The sequence below is a fragment of the Fusarium flagelliforme genome (assembly GCF_020744385.1).
Source record: "Fusarium flagelliforme strain FIESC 12 MPI-CAGE-AA-0113 chromosome Unknown B0J16scaffold_3, whole genome shotgun sequence".
Lineage (NCBI taxonomy): Eukaryota > Fungi > Ascomycota > Sordariomycetes > Hypocreales > Nectriaceae > Fusarium > Fusarium flagelliforme.
The window spans coordinates 2,565,424-2,583,382 of NW_025763505.1; the positions used below are offsets into that span (position 1 = coordinate 2,565,424).

Below are 17,959 nucleotides of genomic sequence, written 5' to 3' on the forward strand. Positions count from 1 at the left end.
AGGTACTTAAGAGACGAAATGGTTTAATCACTTTATATAAACGCAGAATAGTTTATCTAAATTATTTCTAGAACTCCTACCTTGGCTTTGCCTATACTTTCTACCATGGACATTGCACTGCGATATTGTTCGAGCCACCCAACTACTTGTGCAAATATCCCCATCTGAAGTCTTTTATGTTAAAATTCGTCATCTACCAAACCTGCCAATTCCAGCAACAACAATCCTGAGTCTTGTAAGTTATATTGCCTGGAGGTGCATTGGTCTGCTCCAAGGCTACCTTTTCCGTTGATAAATGCAAAGAACTCAACAAAGATTTGCTTCTTTATTTATCCATATACATTTATCGCGTTGCTTTAGTAGTTTATGTGGTGATGCTTGAGGCATACCTAGGTAGTTTGGAGCCGTATGGATGTTTGCAAGTACGGACTAGAGGACAAAGGCATCACCGTCCTTTCACTTCTCGAGTCTTCCATTCCTGTCACTCGTCCTTTACAGTCTGTTCACCTCTCAAACTCGTTCCCTAATAGACACGCTGGCCCCTACAGTTCTTAATTCGGTAGTTACAGAAGCAGGCACATACACAGCATGCATGTGTTGTGGAAACATTGTAATACTTGAGTCGTCCCATCGTAGCCGTTGATGTACGATCGCGATCATGTTTGCTTCATTTCACCGCGAGGCGACATTGTCACAGAATCTCCTTTTCTGTGGCTCTGCGTAAGGAAGTTCCCCAGTCGTTTCGGCCTGGAGCAACTTGGGCTATATCACTGTAGCACAAGCTTGGCCGTGTCGTTTGTCATGCGTCAAGTCATGTTGTTGATGCGTTGAAAGGGGGGTACGGTATAGTACCTATGGAGTTATCCAAGTTGCTCTCGTCTGAGAAAGGGGTATATCCCGTCGTGAAAGCGGAGTATGGTGTTGCGTGGGTTCTTTGCTGTGCTTTAGATTTATGGCAAACTGTCAAGTACAAGTTGAGCTGCTTCTCCTTCCAAGGCAAGAGCGATGCTCTCCCTCCTTCTTCCGCTTTCCCTGCATAAAACTGACTCGCTCTTTCTGTTCAATCTAATCCGAGTTTCGGCCAACTCTCGTTTGATACCTGCCGCATCGAGGATATCGAACCAACTTCCCTACTGAGGTACTAACCCAACACCAACTTTATCGTAAGTAGGGCCCGCCAGCGTTTCCTCTTCCCCAGTCACAGAGAGCAAATTGGAGTTCGAGATTACCTACTTGCCATGTCGGAGGCGTATGTTCCTTCCGACGGGTAAGAACAAATCTGGCACTGTCAGGATCTGGCACTGGCTGCCAGCTGCAGACCAGCTGACAGAAAAGCTGAACTCCTCCTGCTCTTGCTATTCGGTGAAATGAATCACTGATTCTTTCTCTTTCATTACGGCTGTCACTGGGGTGATCTACTCCTGCCCATTTGATTATTCTCCGAATCACCACCTGCTTTATTCTTCCCCTTCCCATCGCCTTCTCTCTTCCCTTCTCTTCTTCACTCCTCCACCAAACTTCGTTACCACAACGTCTAACATTATTTGTCTTGCATAGCAGAAAAGGTTTTTAATTCTATCGTCACGATCGGTATGTTCTTATTCCACTTTACTTTCAGTTTGGCTCCTCTCCATACTCCGTTTCCTCATCACCGACGCTTGTCGCGGCACCTCCTCATGACATGCAATCTTGAAGCTCTCTGCATAGCACAATCTCTCACTAACTGATAAAGCAGTCACTTTGATTATCCAACATTTCGCTCTACCAACCAGATTCAAGTACGTCGTTGTCCGCTTCATTATGCCGTCTCTAAGACTGACTGTCATCAGTGGCGACCGTGATGGATGCTGAGAAAGGCGAGACGGCCCTCTATGTGTCCAAAACGAACAAGTCGAAGAGGCTCTGCTCTATCCTCAAGAAAATCATTATCACTCTCATGATTTTACTCAGTCTCTGCGCTGCCATGTTCGGCATTGGCGTTTTTGCCGCGGATTGGGGTAAGGACCTTTTTATGTTGCAACAGTCAAATGACTGACTATGAATAGTTCAAGCTCGAAACGGGGTTGTCGTTCACTCCGAAGCTCCCACTGCTAGTCTTGGACATTCCATGGCCCGCCGCGATGAAGCTGTTGATGCTTCATACCCAATCTCGTATGTACTTATTGTCCAAACATACCAAAAACTCGTGAAGTGACCATCTATATAGGACCAAGACTGCACTGTCTACCATCTATGAGGTCAGGCATACACCTACTATTAAGGTCGAGACTGTGTTCAAGACTGTTCACGGCACTACCTATGTTGATGAGGTCTCTGTTTCCTCCTCGTCCACTCCCTTTGAGGAATCTACCGAGTACTGCGAGGAGCATGTTGTTACCATGACGGAGACTGTTACCATCGTTGTAGCCCCCGACCAAAGTCCTGTGGCCACCTCTGCTGCTCTTCCCGAAACGCCTGTCATTGTCACCGATGGCCCAGAGACAGTCACAGAGACCAAAATCGACACTTCTATCATTAGCAGCCTTCCAGATGCCGTGGTCACTGGTAACCCGGAGACTGTTACAGAAACCGATGTTGATACCTCTGTCACCAGCGGACTTCCGGACGTCACTGTCACCGGCAACCCGGACACAGTCACAGCGACAGAAATCGACACCTCTGTCACCAGCGGCCTTCCGGATGCCGTCGTTACCGGTAACCCAGAGACTGTTACAAAGTCCGAAACCGACACATCCATCACCAGCGGCCTCCCGGATGCCACTATCACCGGCAATCCACAGACTGTTACCAGATCAGACTTCGAAACCCCGATCACTAACAGCATCTTCACCACCATTACCGTCGACGAGCCCTGGCCCCGCCCCAGTCCTATCAGCATCACTACTACTGCTTCTACTTCCCCTACCCCTAGGCTGGAACTGAGCACCATCACAACATGTGCCACCTACACTTTGACGATGGTCTACCCGCAATCTTCGAATGTCGCCAACGCTCCTCCCGAGAGCACCTTCATCTCGACAGTCTACGAAACTGAGGGTGAACCTTCTACCTCCACCACGACAATTTTTGTGCCCCCATCCCCTTACCCGCCTTACCCAACCGCTAATACCACTTTGTTGCCTGAACCCACTGCCAACGGCCCCATGGTGCCTCACGTGCCTACACCTCCTGTTGTCACCGTCTCTGGCGGCAACAAGAAGCCTGAGCCTCGAGGCTGGGGTGGTACCAGTGGAACCACGAACATCAGCTGCACCGTCATGCTCGTTGCTGTCATCATGTTTCTTCTCTAATCAACACTAATGAGCTACTGCGTAAGCCGACAGCTTCAGGGAACGCTGCGAGATGGATGAGAGGTTCCGGATTCACTTATGTGAACATGAAGCCATTCCTCTAGAGTCTTGGAGTTTCATCGACTGGTAACTGGCAACGGACTTGGCACGGGAACTGGAAAGCAAAGCGATGGGGTCTGTAAATCTGCTTTTGGCTTGGGTTATGCTGCATACCTAGGTAATGCATAAGGTGACGTTGGGTGCTAGGTATAGTTAATAAAAGTTTAATAGGCAACATGATTACTTTGCTTTTGCAACACATCTTGTTTTGGGTTGGTTTGCAGCCAAGACCATTTAAGCCAGTAGTGCACGTAATAGTAACAAGTCATAAAGCTCTTCTAAATGCCGATCACGGCAATATTGAAAGATGAAAATCCTCTTCCTGATGCCTTTCCCAACGCCTCGCCCTACCGATACAGAAACATGCTCTTAGACGCCATGTCCATAGACTGACTCTACTATTTAGAGCCTCTGCTAGCCCGAGCCTTCCACGCGCTCTTGATGTCACCTGCTGCTCTATACAGGTCCTTCTCTGAGACTCTATCCTCAATGCTCTGAAGTACACTTTTAGTGGTACTGATATGATTTGCCTCATTCTTATCGTCACGGAAACGAACAATGCGCCATCGTCCTTGTTCGTCGATGTTGCATTCGACAATGCGCCAATCCAAGGGGTCGTTAAGAGATTTGAGGGTCTCCCATTCCTCCTCGGTAATATGTGCATCATGAAAGTACTCGTATTTTTCGGGGCCATCGTTCCCTTTGAACACATACAGCTCGGCTTTCGGGACGCTGTCGTAATCGATAAATGGCTCCGTAATACCCTCCATATGCTCCGATTCTGTAGGCTTCGCTTCTGGGAAGGACAGGCGTAGACGACAGTCAAGAGTGTTCTCCTCTGGGGGCTTCCACTTCAGGATGTGGGTGTCGGTGCCGTGTTTGTAGGGCGTGGTGCGACAGGTGAAAATAAGCCCGTCGTTGCCGTGTTTCAGCTTCGGCAGAATGTCTCTGAACATCATGTCGATGGCGTAGGCAACTTGGGGCTTCTTCATCTCGACATAAAATGGTTGGAACTGCAGTTCCGTAGGGTATTCATGGTACAGCTTCTTGTATGGACGGTAGAATCGCTGGTCGAAGTATGCGAGGCGCTTGTCGAGTGTTCGCTCCATAAGCTGGGCACCGTCTAGCACCAGGCAATCGAAAACAAGGAACATGGGGACGCGCTTCCCGTCGGAGTTAGTGTCCCAAACTAGTTCGCCATCGATCAACGTGTTTGTGTGAAACTCTTGGGGGGAGTTCTCGAGGGGAAAGTGAAGGTTCCTGTTTGTAATGAACCAGAAGTCGTTCTTGCGATCGATCAGGTAGTGCGCCTCGTCGCCTTTCTCGTCGTTTGTCGAATAAAGAAGGTATCTGATACCGTCGGACTTTTCGACGACATAATAGCTACAATCTAACGTTAGCCAAAGTCATTAAATGCCAGCGGCTAGTCCTACTCGTGCTGTGTAAGTTCGTCGAGATGCTGTCGGGAGAAGCTCACGGGCTGGGCGCCAGGAAACCCTGTTTGATTTCTGTTCAAAAGGCCTGCGACCTCCCTGCGCATCTCATGCAAGAGATGGCCCTGGGCTTTGATGCCTGGCTCCGCGATGGAGGTAATAGGCCCATCCTGTTGCGCCATGGCGATGGGTTCTGGGGCCTGTGTGCATGGGGTGGATGAAGGGTGTTGTCGCGACACACAAGCGTCTTTATAAGTAGCGTTATCGATAAGGCAACGTCACACAATTACCTTAGTAGGTACCCCGTGCTCTCTCTCACAACTGAAAGAAGGCTGGGATATTCTCGTCAAGGCACGTTTTATTGCATTAATTTGACAGACCAATAGAGAGTCTGATTGATTCTGGTTTCTTTCCCCTTTAGACATGCTGCGAGGTTGCTGCTGCGTGAGCCACATACATTAGTATAGTACCTAGGTAGGTGCCTATTCATCTTATTCCGAGTGCAGTTGAAGTGTACAACCTCATTGCTGGTAACATTGGAGGTAGCATTTCAATACTTGCCAGCCTAAACATTGGAATAAGTCCCAACCGCGCCACTTTGAGGGATGCTCTTCGGTCCCAAGCCAGTACTATGCCAGGAACATTCGGTGAGCATCACTCTGTCTTATGCGCATACAAAGAACGATGGAAGGTGAACGCATCGAACGCACAGTCATCGCCAATAAGTGTCCAGCCTCTCACGCATAGTAGCGGAAAGTTTGTTTCACCTCAGCACATAGCGTCATATGAAACTGACGATGTAGGTAGTCAACTGTATAAATTATGATGGGAACAATCGCTCCCTACACTGATCTTACCCTCTACAGCTTTAAGCTCCAAACCCATAATCATTGACTGAAAATCAAAAGAAAAAGAAGAAGAAGAAAAAACATGCTTAGGATTCATCAATCTTTTCCACCTCTGCTCGAGCTTCTTCCCATTGCTGCTTGCTCTTCTTCGCCCATTCGATTTGACTTTGCGCATATGCAAGCTACTTGCTGTTAGTATTTAGATGTTCAACCCTTCGCGCGGAGAAACTCACCATGTATCGTCGCAAGTCATCTTCTTTGTCCTTTTGGAACCGTTTCATGTCCTTCAGCACACTAGCGCTGGCCTCTTTGACATCCTTTTCCGAGACAACTTGGGCTTGCTCCAGTTGACCGATACTCTCTCTTGTCTTTCCAATTAAATCACGACGAGTCCTCTCCGGATCGACGTCAACAACTCCTTGCACTGCATGCCGGATGGGTCCAAAGATCTTGTTCGTTATAGAGTTCCCACTGGGCATCTTCTTATGAGAGGGCACACTGGTACTCCTTTCGGGCAATCCTTGGCTGGCCGACGGGGTGTGTGAGGAAAAGTCACCATGCGTCCCAGGAAAGTCAGAATCGATGGACTCGGTGTCTTCTTGACTGCCATCCCGTCGCTGATGAGAAGGCGGCTCCCTAAGACTCGTCGATCGCTTTGGCGGCGGTGAGATTTGTTGGCTGCTAGATAGGTAGTTCTCGATTCTTCTAGCTTCGGCTTCGCTTTGCTCTAGCTGATCGAGAAGTGCTCTCTTCTTACTCAGCTCTTCGGTGGTGAGATCTTGCTGTACCCGTTTAAGCACGCGGTACTTTAGCACACTCCTAACAACACCGGCGAATTGCGCATGTTCGCGCATTGGCTCGGCAAAGCTTGCGCCTAGTGACCCCGAAAGTTCCTCCGTTGCGATGTATGACAGGTCAGCTGCCTGACCTATACGCTCAATAGCAGGCCCGAGTGATGGTGCTTGCTCTGAAACCGCAAAGGCATTATAAACGGAGCCCAGCTCGCAAAGATCGGCTGCCAACGATGACAGGTGGCTGAGGGTTCGGCGATTTACCTTCTCCATGGGCCCAGTTAGAAGTTGCTCAAGTTCCTTAATTGACGATTCATAAGATATGAAATAAGGGTCCAGCTCCTGTTCTCCTAGATTATGGCCTTCAGGTGGGAATCGTCCAAAGGCATGTGGTCCTGCTTGAATATGGCCTGAGCTGTTGTCGTGGTTGGTACCGGCCACGGTCTTCAGCTTTGCCGAGGCAGCCGGGATCGGTAGATAATTATGCGCAGGAGTTGGGTTCGCAGGGTCCAGTGGAGGCGCCTTCAAGATTGATTTCGGAATCGAGGCCACGGGATGAGAATGAAGGACCTCGCTCTAATTCGCTGTCAGCAACCGGCAATAACAACCGCGCATTGAAATGCTCGACCTACCCAGCTAGCATTTGGGTCAAGGAATCGCCACCAAACCCCATCTGTTCGGATTTCTTCCATTCGACGACAACGGTTCAAGAATACAGCCAGCATGCGCTTGCGCAAATCAATGATCTGCTGGTCTTGCTTCGCATTCGTTGGGTTCGCAGCATAGTCAGCCATGGTGTGCTTCTCGGGGATCGGCGGGACAATAAGAGTAGGATGAAGACGAGTAAGAGCATCGCGCAGAGAAGCGAACTCAGAGTATCGGCGGCGCACCTCAAGATCCTGTTGTATAACAATTAGTGGTTTCCTCAGATAGAGCAGGTCCAAAGAGACATACGCCAGTCTTGATAGTGTAAACAATGTATCTACCGCCACTCTCTATGCTTTTGCCAGCATCTGTAATAAGAATAGACAGTTTGGGGTTCTCGTAGAGGATTTGCTCGATTCGACTGTCATAGCCGCCAGGCTTGCGCTTTGGGCCAGCGTCTTGTGTTAAATTTCCATCATCGTCACTGTCGTCATGAATTGCGCCGTGGCCGAACTGACCATGCTCGTCATCGCTGCCGGAGGTTGGTGTTTGAGGTGGCTCGAAGCGCTGATCTGCAAATAAGTTGTCAGCATCGTTCGCCTGGCCTGTGTTGTTTACAAAGACTGAATTCATCTTGCGGCTGGTGCCTTGATAATGCTAAACAGCATAATGGTCGGGTAGAACCTACATTCACGAGTGGACGGAGACGTCGGATTGACGGACGACGATTGCGAATCTCGCCGATCGAAGCTGGTGCCGTACGGGTTGTTATCCTCGTCGTTCCACATATTGAAGGGTATTAGAGATAATGGCGATGGTCGTTGTCGACCAAGTGGTTTGCAGAGTCTATTTCGCGCGTTTAAGCTGGAGCCTGGGGAAGAGCTCCGTGGAGGAGGACGAGAGCTTCAAATGCAGGTCGTTGCTAGCGGGGGAGGGGCAAGCATGGATCTAACAGAGTGTGGTACGAGGATGAATGGATTAATGCGAATTGCGTTCAATCGAGTCGCAATCCTGAGAGTGCGGTTTAGACCGTGTATCAAAGAGCAAAGTATGTCGTGGTCAGGTCGGCGGGTATGGTTAGTAGTAGTAGTAGGTTGGTAGGTAGGAAAGTAAGTAAGTAGTGGAGGTAGGATGGGATGGGATAGGATGACGTTGACTGGGGCTGGGCTGAGTTGGCTGGGCTTTCTACTGTACTTGCGCTTAGACGCTATACCTAGAGTTTACCTAGGTAGGTACTCAGCACCAGGAACCTTGAGTCTGAACAACCACAAGAGCTTCCAAGACTTTACCTTTTATGGAACCATTCCCTTTCCAAGATGCGCGCGATTCTACTAGGGTTAGCGCTGCTGTTGTTTTGATTCGTCAAATGATACTGTAAATAGTATTAACTGATGGGCAACTGAGAAGTAGGTAGCAGAAGAATTGTCCTCTAGGGTTAAACGTCAAAAATAATTAGCCAACTAGACGGTCTAATATGACGGAATGTGACCAAATTATTTTGTTTTTCACTTTCTTGGCAGTCACTTTTTCCGATACCCTGATTCTTAAACCATTAATTTGTCCACACTCATTGCATGCTCATGTTCAGCGTTTTCAAGGCATAGAATTGTTCTGCAATTGGCATTGCTCTCTTACTTACATCAGTGTCTATCCACAGCACAAGAACAATGAGAACCTTCCTTATTCCCATCATCTTGATAATAAACAGCTAAACTTCTACATGAAAGAGTTGATACTCAAGACGTCTCACTCGAAAAATGATACCCTCGCCAAACTCAAAATGGGCATACTGAGCTGATGATAACTCATCCCAACTGCAATACCAAAACTCGAATCGGGTTTTCCAGTTCAACATCTCACAGACCCCTCTATAGGCTCATTCCCTCTGACAATAATCATAATAGATCATGATCGATGCTGGGCGCTCTGCAGGTCCTCTATGACCCTGATAAAAGTATTGAGGGCGAAACGGCATAGTTGCCATTCTTTGATGAGTCGGATAATGAAAATGATGTCGACGCCAATGCAGCACCAAAATGAGTATGATCAAACAGACCGGCCTTCCGATTCAACCCGTGGCTTTCGCAATCTCTCAGTCTAGACGAAGGGTTCAATTAGACACAATGTCAAAATCGTCGCTATGGACGGTTGCCGCAACTGATGCAGGCGACTGTCCCCTCATAGGACTATGCTGGGTACCGTTGTAACCAGGAATAAGCAGGTTCGGATTACCAGTGTTTGGCTGAAGTCCCTGGTTCTCCAAAGATGTAGGATTGTGTCCGACACTTTCGGGTCCTGATCGACTAGAACTCGATCGCTGTGCTCGATGTTGGGGGATTACCGGAGAATTCGGGATAGAGTCGCTTGCAATAGTCGATGCTCTACCTACGGGAAGGCCCAAAACTCGGCAAAGCCGCTTCCACCATTCTCTTTCATGGTTGGCAGTGTTGTCTGTATCAGAAGGTGTTGATAGTGAGATAGACGGTGTTGGTTGGAGGGACTGAGGCGAGTTCTCTACACGATCGTTGCTGGTACCAGCCACAGGCACATGTACATATGTCGTGGGTTGGGCAGGCACAACAGTCGGCATCGTATGTGAAGGAATTATAACCCGAGCAGTTGCAGGCTGGTAGTTCGCCGTTAGAGGCTCTGGATGGTAAACGAAGGGTGCATAAAGTACGTTCTCGCTGGGGTACTGAGGTACCACAGGTAGCTGAACAAGCGAAACCTCATGGAAATGGATAAAGGTTGCTCGCTGCGCTCGGTTTCGTCTTTGTCGTCGGATCGTGAGTTGCCGATGGGCGTCTGTGAGCCTGCCTAGGTAATACATATAGGCGAATAGGAGAATTGCAGAGGTTGCCACAATGCTGACAATAATGCCAGCCTGTTCCGAGGGGGTGAGGCAATCCCATGAGTAGCATTTGTCGCTACGAATGTGGAGGTTTGGGGTGATCGACATGAGATCGGTGTTTTCCAGTACGGGGGCCATGTTCAGATACAATGAGCAAGCACTTGATCTTGTTTAGTAGGGAGATCCGAATAATCTATCAGGATAACTTACAATGGGTAATCGGTATAAAAGAAAGCCTGTTCAATGTCGGTGATGATCTTGTCTATTAATCGTCGTTCTCGCTGTGAAGCTTGATCTATCGGACGAGGTGCTGTTTCGTCTTGGATAATAACAGGTCGTATGATATTGGTCTTACTAGAATGACAAGCAGCAAAGAACGAAAAGGGGGCGACAGCGACTTCTCAAAGCCAGGGGCTAGATGTCTTTACGCCATGAATATTTCGTTACTGTATGAGGGAAAGGCGAGTCTCGATGTAAGTCCTCTTGGTGTTAAATTAGAAGAAGAGTAATAGGATGATCGTTAGCAATCGGTGAGATGATAGATCAGTGCACCCTCATATTCTTATGCTCACGCTGCAAAGAAAGAGACGTAGACTTGCGTAAAGGATAGGTGCAATGATTATGCTGTTGTTGCGGGAAGAGAGGAGGGTTCCGGGGAAAGGAGGCATATAGTAGATCTCTTGGTTGCTGGAGTATGAAAAGAAAGATCGTGATGGTTTATCAAAGCTGGCGATGCAGAAGGACCGAGCTTGTTGCGTTGAAGAGAAGAAAGAAGAGGCGAGGAAGAAAAAATAGAAAGGAGTCAATCTTGCAAACGATGGCAACGGCACGTACGAGCAGAGGATGCAGAGCTGGTGAACATTGCCTGCCAGCTGCACGTCACCCGCGCTCTTGTCACTGCGGAACTCGCTAGTTGTTCCATCTACAGGCCTGCAATTGATTGAAGGTACTTGTAGTGAAGTGCCAGAAGCCTGAAATGATATTAAAGAGTCATTGAGATAATTTATTTGCGATTACTGGCTTGTGTTTCTCTCCATGATGACTTGTGCAGCGAAACTAACCTGCTGAACTAGGGTAACCGTCTGCATTGGACATTCATAATATGGAGCGTTTTCAAGTTAACCACATTAGTATACGTGCTAAGAGTAACTGATTTGACTTTAGCTCATTCAATTCAACTCGAAACCCATGTTCGTGATGATTATCGTGAACAGTCGTGCTGTTGTGTTGATACAAATCCTCAGATGCAGAACATTGAACACTCAGCAGACAAGCCAACACCATACAATTCAAAATATTAATAAAACATGTGACGCTTAGCTTATAATACTACAATTCTTTCAAAGAATAGAAAATAGTTTCTGCCATCTGCCTTTGGTCTTCATGATTTGACTGTTCTCATGTCTTGTTCGTTTAACAATAGGATAACAACATCACATGAACGCCGAGTTCGATAACGCTACCTAAGCCCTATAAACTGATCTAGAGCAAAGATTCTTTAATACTTCCTTATAGTATTTCTTTCCATTTATCAATGCAATTGAAAGATCGTCGACTGGTCTGCCTGTTTGACGTTGATTCTGAACTGTCGTTGGTCGTCAAGACCATGTAAGTCAGCAGCCAATCAGGGAAACACCAATGGCCCCACTAATAAAGTACGTACCGCGCGACCTTCAGAAGCAGCTCCTCGGGCAGATTCTCATTCATCCTGCGATACAATAAAACTAACACGCCAAAACTATTGGCGCCATCATCACCACCCGCCTCCTTTTCACCAGTATTTTTCTGATTTTAATTCGAGCAAGCTTAGATTCTGCGATTGATTATGCCGATTGGTCTTTGAGACACTCAATGAGCTGATCCTCCTTTTACTCGAGGCGCATTGCTAGCTGCTACGAGCGACGCGTTCCTCGACCCAACTTTTCGCTACCGAACGAACACCATCTCTTTTCCACACACGCACACACAAATCTCCCTTCATCATGTCGTCCTCCCAGAACGGCATCGCGAATGGCGTCAACGGCGGCGTCCCATCGGGACCTGTCAGCACTCGATTCAGCGACATCCCCTCCGCCATCGACATTCCTATCCCCAGCGGCGAGGCCGATGAAGCTGTCGAAATCAACCTCGAGGACCTCGTTGACGAACCCGCCGACCTCTGTACCCTCTTAGAAAACGAAAACGCTGCCAAAACCTATTGGATGACCGTCGCTTTAGCTTATGCTAAACAACACAAGGTCGACCATGCCATTGAAATGTTACAACGAGGCGGCAGCGGCGCCGACATCCAGAGAAACAATGCCAATCCTCGCGATAGAGTCAGCATGGTCTGCTGTTTATGCTGGATGTATCTGTGGAAGAGTAGGGAGGCGCCTCGTCTCGCCCCCGAGGGCGTCCCCGTGTCCGAGGCAAAGACAAAGGAGTATTATCTTCAGCTTGCGACATCATCTCTCAACGACGCTGCTCGCCTCAACCCATCGTTCCCGCCCATCTTCCTCGCCCGTGGTGTCCTCCTACTACTGCGAGCTTCCCTACAAGCACCATCTAAGACTGCCGGAGGTATCGGATCTGAGAAGCACGAGCTTCTGAAGACTGCTGTCAAGTCCTTCGATGATGCCCTGCGTGTCTCTCAAGGCAAAAATATGTTGGCGCTCATGGGCAAAGCCCGGGCCTTGTTCTCGATGCACAAGTATCCTGAATCGCTAGCAATCTACCAGGATGTCTTGCAGAAGATGCCCGACCTGGTTGACCCCGACCCTCGAATTGGTATCGGTTGTTGTTTTTGGCAGCTTGGCTTCAAGGACGATGCCAAGATGGCCTGGGAACGGTGCCTTGAGATCAACCCTGACTCCAAAGTTGCCAACATCCTGCTCGGCCTCTACTACTTGGACGCAAGCGGTCATGTACCAGTCAACAGCGACGATTTCCTCAAGCTTTACAAGAAAGCGATGACCGAGTACGCACAAAAGTCCTTCAAACTAGACAAAGATGTCCCTCTTACATGTTCTACCTTTGCTGGGTACTTTCTTTCAAGAAAGGCATGGGATAATGCCGATAAACTGGCGCACAAAGCTATCCAATACACCGACGTCAATGCAATTGCCAGTGATGGCTGGTACTTGCTGGCAAGAAAGGAGCACTATGCTGGAGATGTCGAAAAGGCCACTGATTACTACCGCCGTGCTGATGAAGCTCGAGGTGGAACCGAGACCGGATACCTTCCTGCCAAGTTCGGTGTGGCTCAGTTATCTGTCATGAAGAACGACCTCGGAGAAGCCAAACTTCGTCTCGAGAAGATGATTCAGCAATCCAAAAACCATGAGGCAATGATTCTTCTAGGTACTCTATATGCCGAGGAAGTCTTTGCGAACCAGGTCAGCGATAGTAAGGAGGATAAGTCCGCCGAGCTTAAAAAGGCCATTACACTACTAGAAGGCGTCCGAAATGCTTGGAAAGACGCAAAAAGGGCGTTATCTCCAGATGCGTCAGTCCTTCTCAACCTGGCCCGTCTTTACGAGACAGACCAGCCCGAGAAGGCTCTGCAGTGCCTACAGCAAGTAGAGCAGTTGGAGTTGGACCAGGTCCCCGACTCGGAACGGCCAGAGGATGTCACAGACGCGGCTGAGATTAAAACTGCCCTGAGAAAATCTTTACCGCCTCAGTTATTAAATAACATCGGCTGCTTTCACTCCCAGTCGGAGAAACATGAGCTTGCGAGCGACATGTTCGAAGCGGCACTGGGTGCTTGCATCAAGATTGGCGAGAAGGACCCTGATATGGATACGGACGCCTTGGTATCAACAATCAGCTTCAACCTGGCACGAAGCTACGAGTCTAGGGGCCTGACAGACAAGGCCATTGAAGTGTACGAGGGACTACTGGCCCGGCATGACGACTATACAGATGCTCGCGCCAGACTTGCCTACATAAAACTCAGGAAGAATCCCAACAAGGAGGGACCTGATGCGGTTGCCAAACTGTACCAAGAGAACAACACGGACCTCGAGGTCCGGGCTTTGTACGGCTGGTATCTGGGTAAGGTTCACTCGAGAAAGCGCCCTGCCAACCTGAATGAGGACCCCGAGTTCCGTCACTACAAGCATACTTTGCAAAACTACGACAAGCATGACAGACACGCGCTAGTCGGTATGGGCAACTTGTATCTTATGCAAGCGCGAGAGATGCGTCGCGAGTCGGACTCCGATAAACAAAAGCGAAGTGCGATATATGGTAAGGCTGTTGAATTCTTCGAAAAAGCCCTCTCACTGGACCCAAAGAATGCCTACGCCGCACAAGGTATTGCTATTGCTCTCGTTGAAGATAAGAAGGACCACAAGTCGGCGTTGAGTATTTTCAACAAGGTCCGAGAGACCGTCAGGGACTCTCACCTTTATGTCAACCTGGGACATATTTACGCCGAGCTCAGGCAATACTCCAAGGCTATCGAGCACTACGAGATTGCTCTTTCTAAAGACGGCAAAAAAGATGATCCGACAATTCTGGCTTGCTTGGGTCGAACATGGTTGAACCGTGGTCGTGCTGAGCGCGACGTGGACCCATACAACAAAGCACTCGAGTGTGCGCAGAAAGTTTGTCTTCCTCCCAATTTCGATATTGTATCATGCTAACTAGGACTCCTAGGCTCTCGAGGTTGCCCCGGAACAGGTACATTACAAATTTAACGTTGCTTTTGTGCAAATTCAGCTCGTTACCCTTGTTCAAGGATTGCCAGAGAACAAGCGATCCACAGAACAACTCGAGAAGGCTGCCGAGGGTCTTGAGTCTGCTATCACATCATTGGATGAGATCGCTGCTCACCCTCAAACACCTTATCCTAAGAACGACGTGGAGCAGCGTGCCAACATGGCCCGTAACACCTTGCGTAACCAACTTCAGCGTGCTATTGGCAAGCAGAAGGAGTGGGAGGAGAAGAACAAGGAGAAGATTCAAGCAGCCAAGGAGTTGCGAGAGGCAGAAATCAGACGCCGCGAGGAAGAGCGCCAAAAGATTGTGGACCAAGAACGCGAACGACAAGAGAAGATCAAGAAGGAGCGTGATGAAATTGCCACACGAGACAGAGCTTTGGCTGAGAAACGAGCCGAAGAAGAGCGGGCCCGCCAGGAAGCTGAGATGACGACCGACAGTGAGACGGGAGACAAGGTGAAGCGAAAGCGCAAGACTGCTCCCCGAGCTTCAGGAGAGCCCAAGCCAAAACGATCTGGAGGAAAGAAAAAGAAGAAGAGCGAGCGCCAGGAGGACGAGTCTGAAGAAGAGGAAGAGCGAACCAAAAAGCGCCGCCGTCTTACAAAGAAGGAGTCTGCCAAGTTCAAGTCTGCAGAGATTGTTGTCGACAGCGATGAAGACAATAACAACGATGACGATGACGACGAGCTTGAACGTGCTGAGAGGAACATCGATAGGGATGAAACCCCTCTATCTGAGGCTGATGAAAAGGCTGTCGAGGACGACAAGATGGACGTCGATGACGGTGTCAATCAAGGAGGCGATGACGACGATGAGGAAGAAATTGCCCCACGCCAACAGAACAAACGATCTCGTCGTGGCCGCGTCGTCGACAGTGACGAAGAGGATAATGGCGACGAAGAGGCACCCGCTCAAGCCAAGGCCACGTCTGGTGATGAGGACGACGAGCCCCGGCCTGCAGCGGATACCAGCATGGCAGATGCAGCTGAAGATGAGGAGTGAACTGGGATATAGTTGAAGAATTGAGGATGCGTTTTTCTTTTGCTGATACACGCTGAGAAAAAGCCTGCCCTTATCTGGGACTAGTTGTATCATTAAGTTAGATGATTTTATATCAGGGCATTGGGGAGAACGGGAAGCGTCTTTATCTTGTACTTTTGCATAGACAAAACAATTCAGTTGATTAATAGTGTAAAATGCTGTGGTATATGGCTAACGTGAATTCACATATCTTCGCGTAGGCACAATTCCCATCATCCCAAGATGATGCAGTGCATCCTCGTGATCCAATATGATTCTGCAATCAGACGTTGTGTATCCTTCCGACTCTTCCAGATTCATTTTTTCTATATAGTGAGTTTTACACATCCATGGACCATCCCTTACGCCTGCCCCATCCAACGCAAGCAGAAATTTGGCTTCCTGCACACTTGTTGAAATGTTTAGAAGGCAAAAACCTGGTCAACGAGCTTGCTGACGGGGCGGGCCTTCTTGAAGCCAAGGCTCTCAGTGGCCTTCTTGAGACCGCTAATCATGGGAGGAGGACCACAGAGAAGAATCTTGACATCGTCGGCGGGCTTGGGCAGGTATTTCTAAATTACAGTCAGCGGATGAACTGTCAGACTAGGGATGTGAGTACTTACGTCGATCATGTCGGCAGTGACGTAGCCAACGCCACCGGTCCAACCCTCCGGAGGCTTGTCAAGAACGTAGTGCACCCGGATACCAGCGTCCTGGGCAGCGAGAGTGTCGAGGTCCTCCTTGAGAAGAATGTCCTGGGGGGTAACGTTGGCGAAGATCAGGTCGACTTCAGTCTTGTCGCCAGCAGCTCGGCCACGAACGATAGCACGGATAACCTGGAGCATGGGGGTGATTCCGGTACCACCAGCGATCATACCAAAGTGTCGGACCATGTTAGGGGTGTAAACGAAAGCACCTTTGGGACCTCGGACCTTGATGGTCTGGCCAACAGTGAGGGAAGCCATGTGCTTGGAGATATTGCCAGTAGGGTAGGATTTGATCAGAAGGTCGACGTGGCCGGGCTGGTGATCACCGGAAATGGGAGTGTAGGAGCGGACAATCTCCTTGACAGTGCCGTCGGGCTGGGGGCAAGGAGCACCGATGGAGATGTGCTGACCGATAGGAAGACCGAGAATGTGCTTGGGGCTGGGAAGTTTGAAGCGGTAGCTATCGCGCGGTTAGTATGCTGAAAAGACCGTGCGGATGCAGGTGTTTTTATCGGCGGCTTACATGGCGACGTTGTGCGACACAATGGTCTTCTCCTCAAGCTCAAAGTCCTGGAAAACATCAGGCTTAAGGGTCTTCTTGACCTCTGCGAATCGACTGTTAGCTGGCTGTTGCCGGAGCAGGAAACGTGAGCGTGGTAAAGCTTACGGAAGGCCAAGAAGTTGTAGATGCCGAAGGCAATGGCGACGAGAGCAGCGTAAGGAGTCCACTCCTTCTTGACAATCAAAGTGCCAACGATGAGAAGCAGACCAGGCGCGTAGACATAGTCGATGTAGTGTCTCGCGAGAAGCGAGTTGTTGTCGCCAGGAGAGGACATGGTGGAGCTTTTGAGTTCCCCGCCTTGGAACCACGCGATGCGAATGCTGTTGAGGTGAAGCTCTTGCAGCAATTCAATTGGACCTGAACCTCACAGAAGAGGTCGGCTTCAAAATGTTGGTTGTATGTTGTGGCTATAACCCAGACCAGGCAAGAGGTGGGTTTTGCGGGGGGTGGAAAAGAAAGCTGTCTGGTCTGAGATGGAGGCCTTTGGACAGTTTAAAGGAAGGAAGAGGAGGGGGAGCTCTTTGGTATTAAAAAATGGAAACCGAAGGCCGAAGGCCGAAATCGCAGGCGTAGAAGGACGGGACTTGGGCCTTGGGGCCTCGACTGGCGCTCTGGAAGCGGTCACGTGGCGGTTGAGGATGCCGACCTTGTTCAGTTGATTGTTGGTGAATTGAAAGATGTGATTGGCTGTTACCCCAGACTGTGGCGGGGTAGTTTTCTCGGGTTTGTGTTAACTTGAGCCGGGAGAGTTGAAGAAACAGACATCGAAGTCGTGATAGATATGGCATCCATGGCATGACACAGCATGGCCTTATATACTTCTATCAATCGCTAGGTAGGTACCTAGTAAACCATACAAGACTCAACTAGGTAGGTAGGCTATCTTGAGTGTGGACTACCTATTGACCATACATGATTCCCCCCAAGTCTGGGCAGTTTACTTACCTGCTGGGGCTTGGTCATGCTCACTCACCCATAGGTAGTCGTGCCCCTCTCTCTCCTCCATCCT

At 49.2% G+C, this 17,959-nt stretch overlaps 6 protein-coding genes across 6 annotated transcripts; 2 read left to right on the forward strand and 4 right to left on the reverse strand.

The window, feature by feature from the left end:
- Nucleotides 1–1,840: 1,840 nt before the first annotated feature.
- Nucleotides 1,841–3,570, forward strand: B0J16DRAFT_413230 (uncharacterized protein; the record flags this gene model as incomplete). The annotated part of the gene is made up of 3 exons (XM_046133365.1): nucleotides 1,841–1,997; nucleotides 2,046–2,151; nucleotides 2,207–3,570. 3 exons carry the CDS (start codon nucleotides 1,841–1,843, stop codon nucleotides 3,288–3,290), a joined length of 1,347 nt encoding a protein of 448 aa, XP_045984723.1. The 3' UTR covers nucleotides 3,291–3,570.
- On the reverse strand, nucleotides 3,552–5,112 carry B0J16DRAFT_284667 (mRNA capping enzyme, catalytic domain-containing protein). The gene is made up of 2 exons (XM_046124030.1): nucleotides 4,823–5,112; nucleotides 3,552–4,772 (listed from the first exon to the last, which is right to left on the reverse strand). Exons 1-2 carry the CDS (start codon nucleotides 5,002–5,004, stop codon nucleotides 3,788–3,790), a joined length of 1,167 nt encoding a protein of 388 aa, XP_045984724.1. The 5' UTR covers nucleotides 5,005–5,112; the 3' UTR covers nucleotides 3,552–3,787.
- A 477-nt stretch (nucleotides 5,113–5,589) lies between these two features.
- On the reverse strand, nucleotides 5,590–8,239 carry B0J16DRAFT_338090 (uncharacterized protein). Its single transcript, XM_046127417.1, has 5 exons — nucleotides 7,795–8,239; nucleotides 7,416–7,678; nucleotides 7,094–7,360; nucleotides 5,904–7,037; nucleotides 5,590–5,852 (listed from the first exon to the last, which is right to left on the reverse strand). Exons 1-5 carry the CDS (start codon nucleotides 7,892–7,894, stop codon nucleotides 5,757–5,759), a joined length of 1,860 nt encoding a protein of 619 aa, XP_045984725.1. The 5' UTR covers nucleotides 7,895–8,239; the 3' UTR covers nucleotides 5,590–5,756.
- Nucleotides 8,240–9,216: 977 nt separating this feature from the next.
- Nucleotides 9,217–11,045, reverse strand: B0J16DRAFT_318460 (uncharacterized protein; the record flags this gene model as incomplete). The annotated part of the gene is made up of 4 exons (XM_046125451.1): nucleotides 9,217–10,117; nucleotides 10,168–10,311; nucleotides 10,792–10,928; nucleotides 11,019–11,045. 4 exons carry the CDS (start codon nucleotides 11,043–11,045, stop codon nucleotides 9,217–9,219), a joined length of 1,209 nt encoding a protein of 402 aa, XP_045984726.1.
- Nucleotides 11,046–11,681: 636 nt separating this feature from the next.
- B0J16DRAFT_284673 (uncharacterized protein) lies at nucleotides 11,682–15,834 on the forward strand. The gene is made up of 2 exons (XM_046124031.1): nucleotides 11,682–14,546; nucleotides 14,599–15,834. Exons 1-2 carry the CDS (start codon nucleotides 11,940–11,942, stop codon nucleotides 15,661–15,663), a joined length of 3,672 nt encoding a protein of 1,223 aa, XP_045984727.1. The 5' UTR covers nucleotides 11,682–11,939; the 3' UTR covers nucleotides 15,664–15,834.
- Nucleotides 15,835–17,724, reverse strand: B0J16DRAFT_284676 (uncharacterized protein). Its single transcript, XM_046124032.1, has 4 exons — nucleotides 17,056–17,724; nucleotides 16,912–16,993; nucleotides 16,305–16,848; nucleotides 15,835–16,253 (listed from the first exon to the last, which is right to left on the reverse strand). Exons 1-4 carry the CDS (start codon nucleotides 17,222–17,224, stop codon nucleotides 16,104–16,106), a joined length of 945 nt encoding a protein of 314 aa, XP_045984728.1. The 5' UTR covers nucleotides 17,225–17,724; the 3' UTR covers nucleotides 15,835–16,103.
- Between the last annotated feature and the right edge of the window lie 235 nt (nucleotides 17,725–17,959).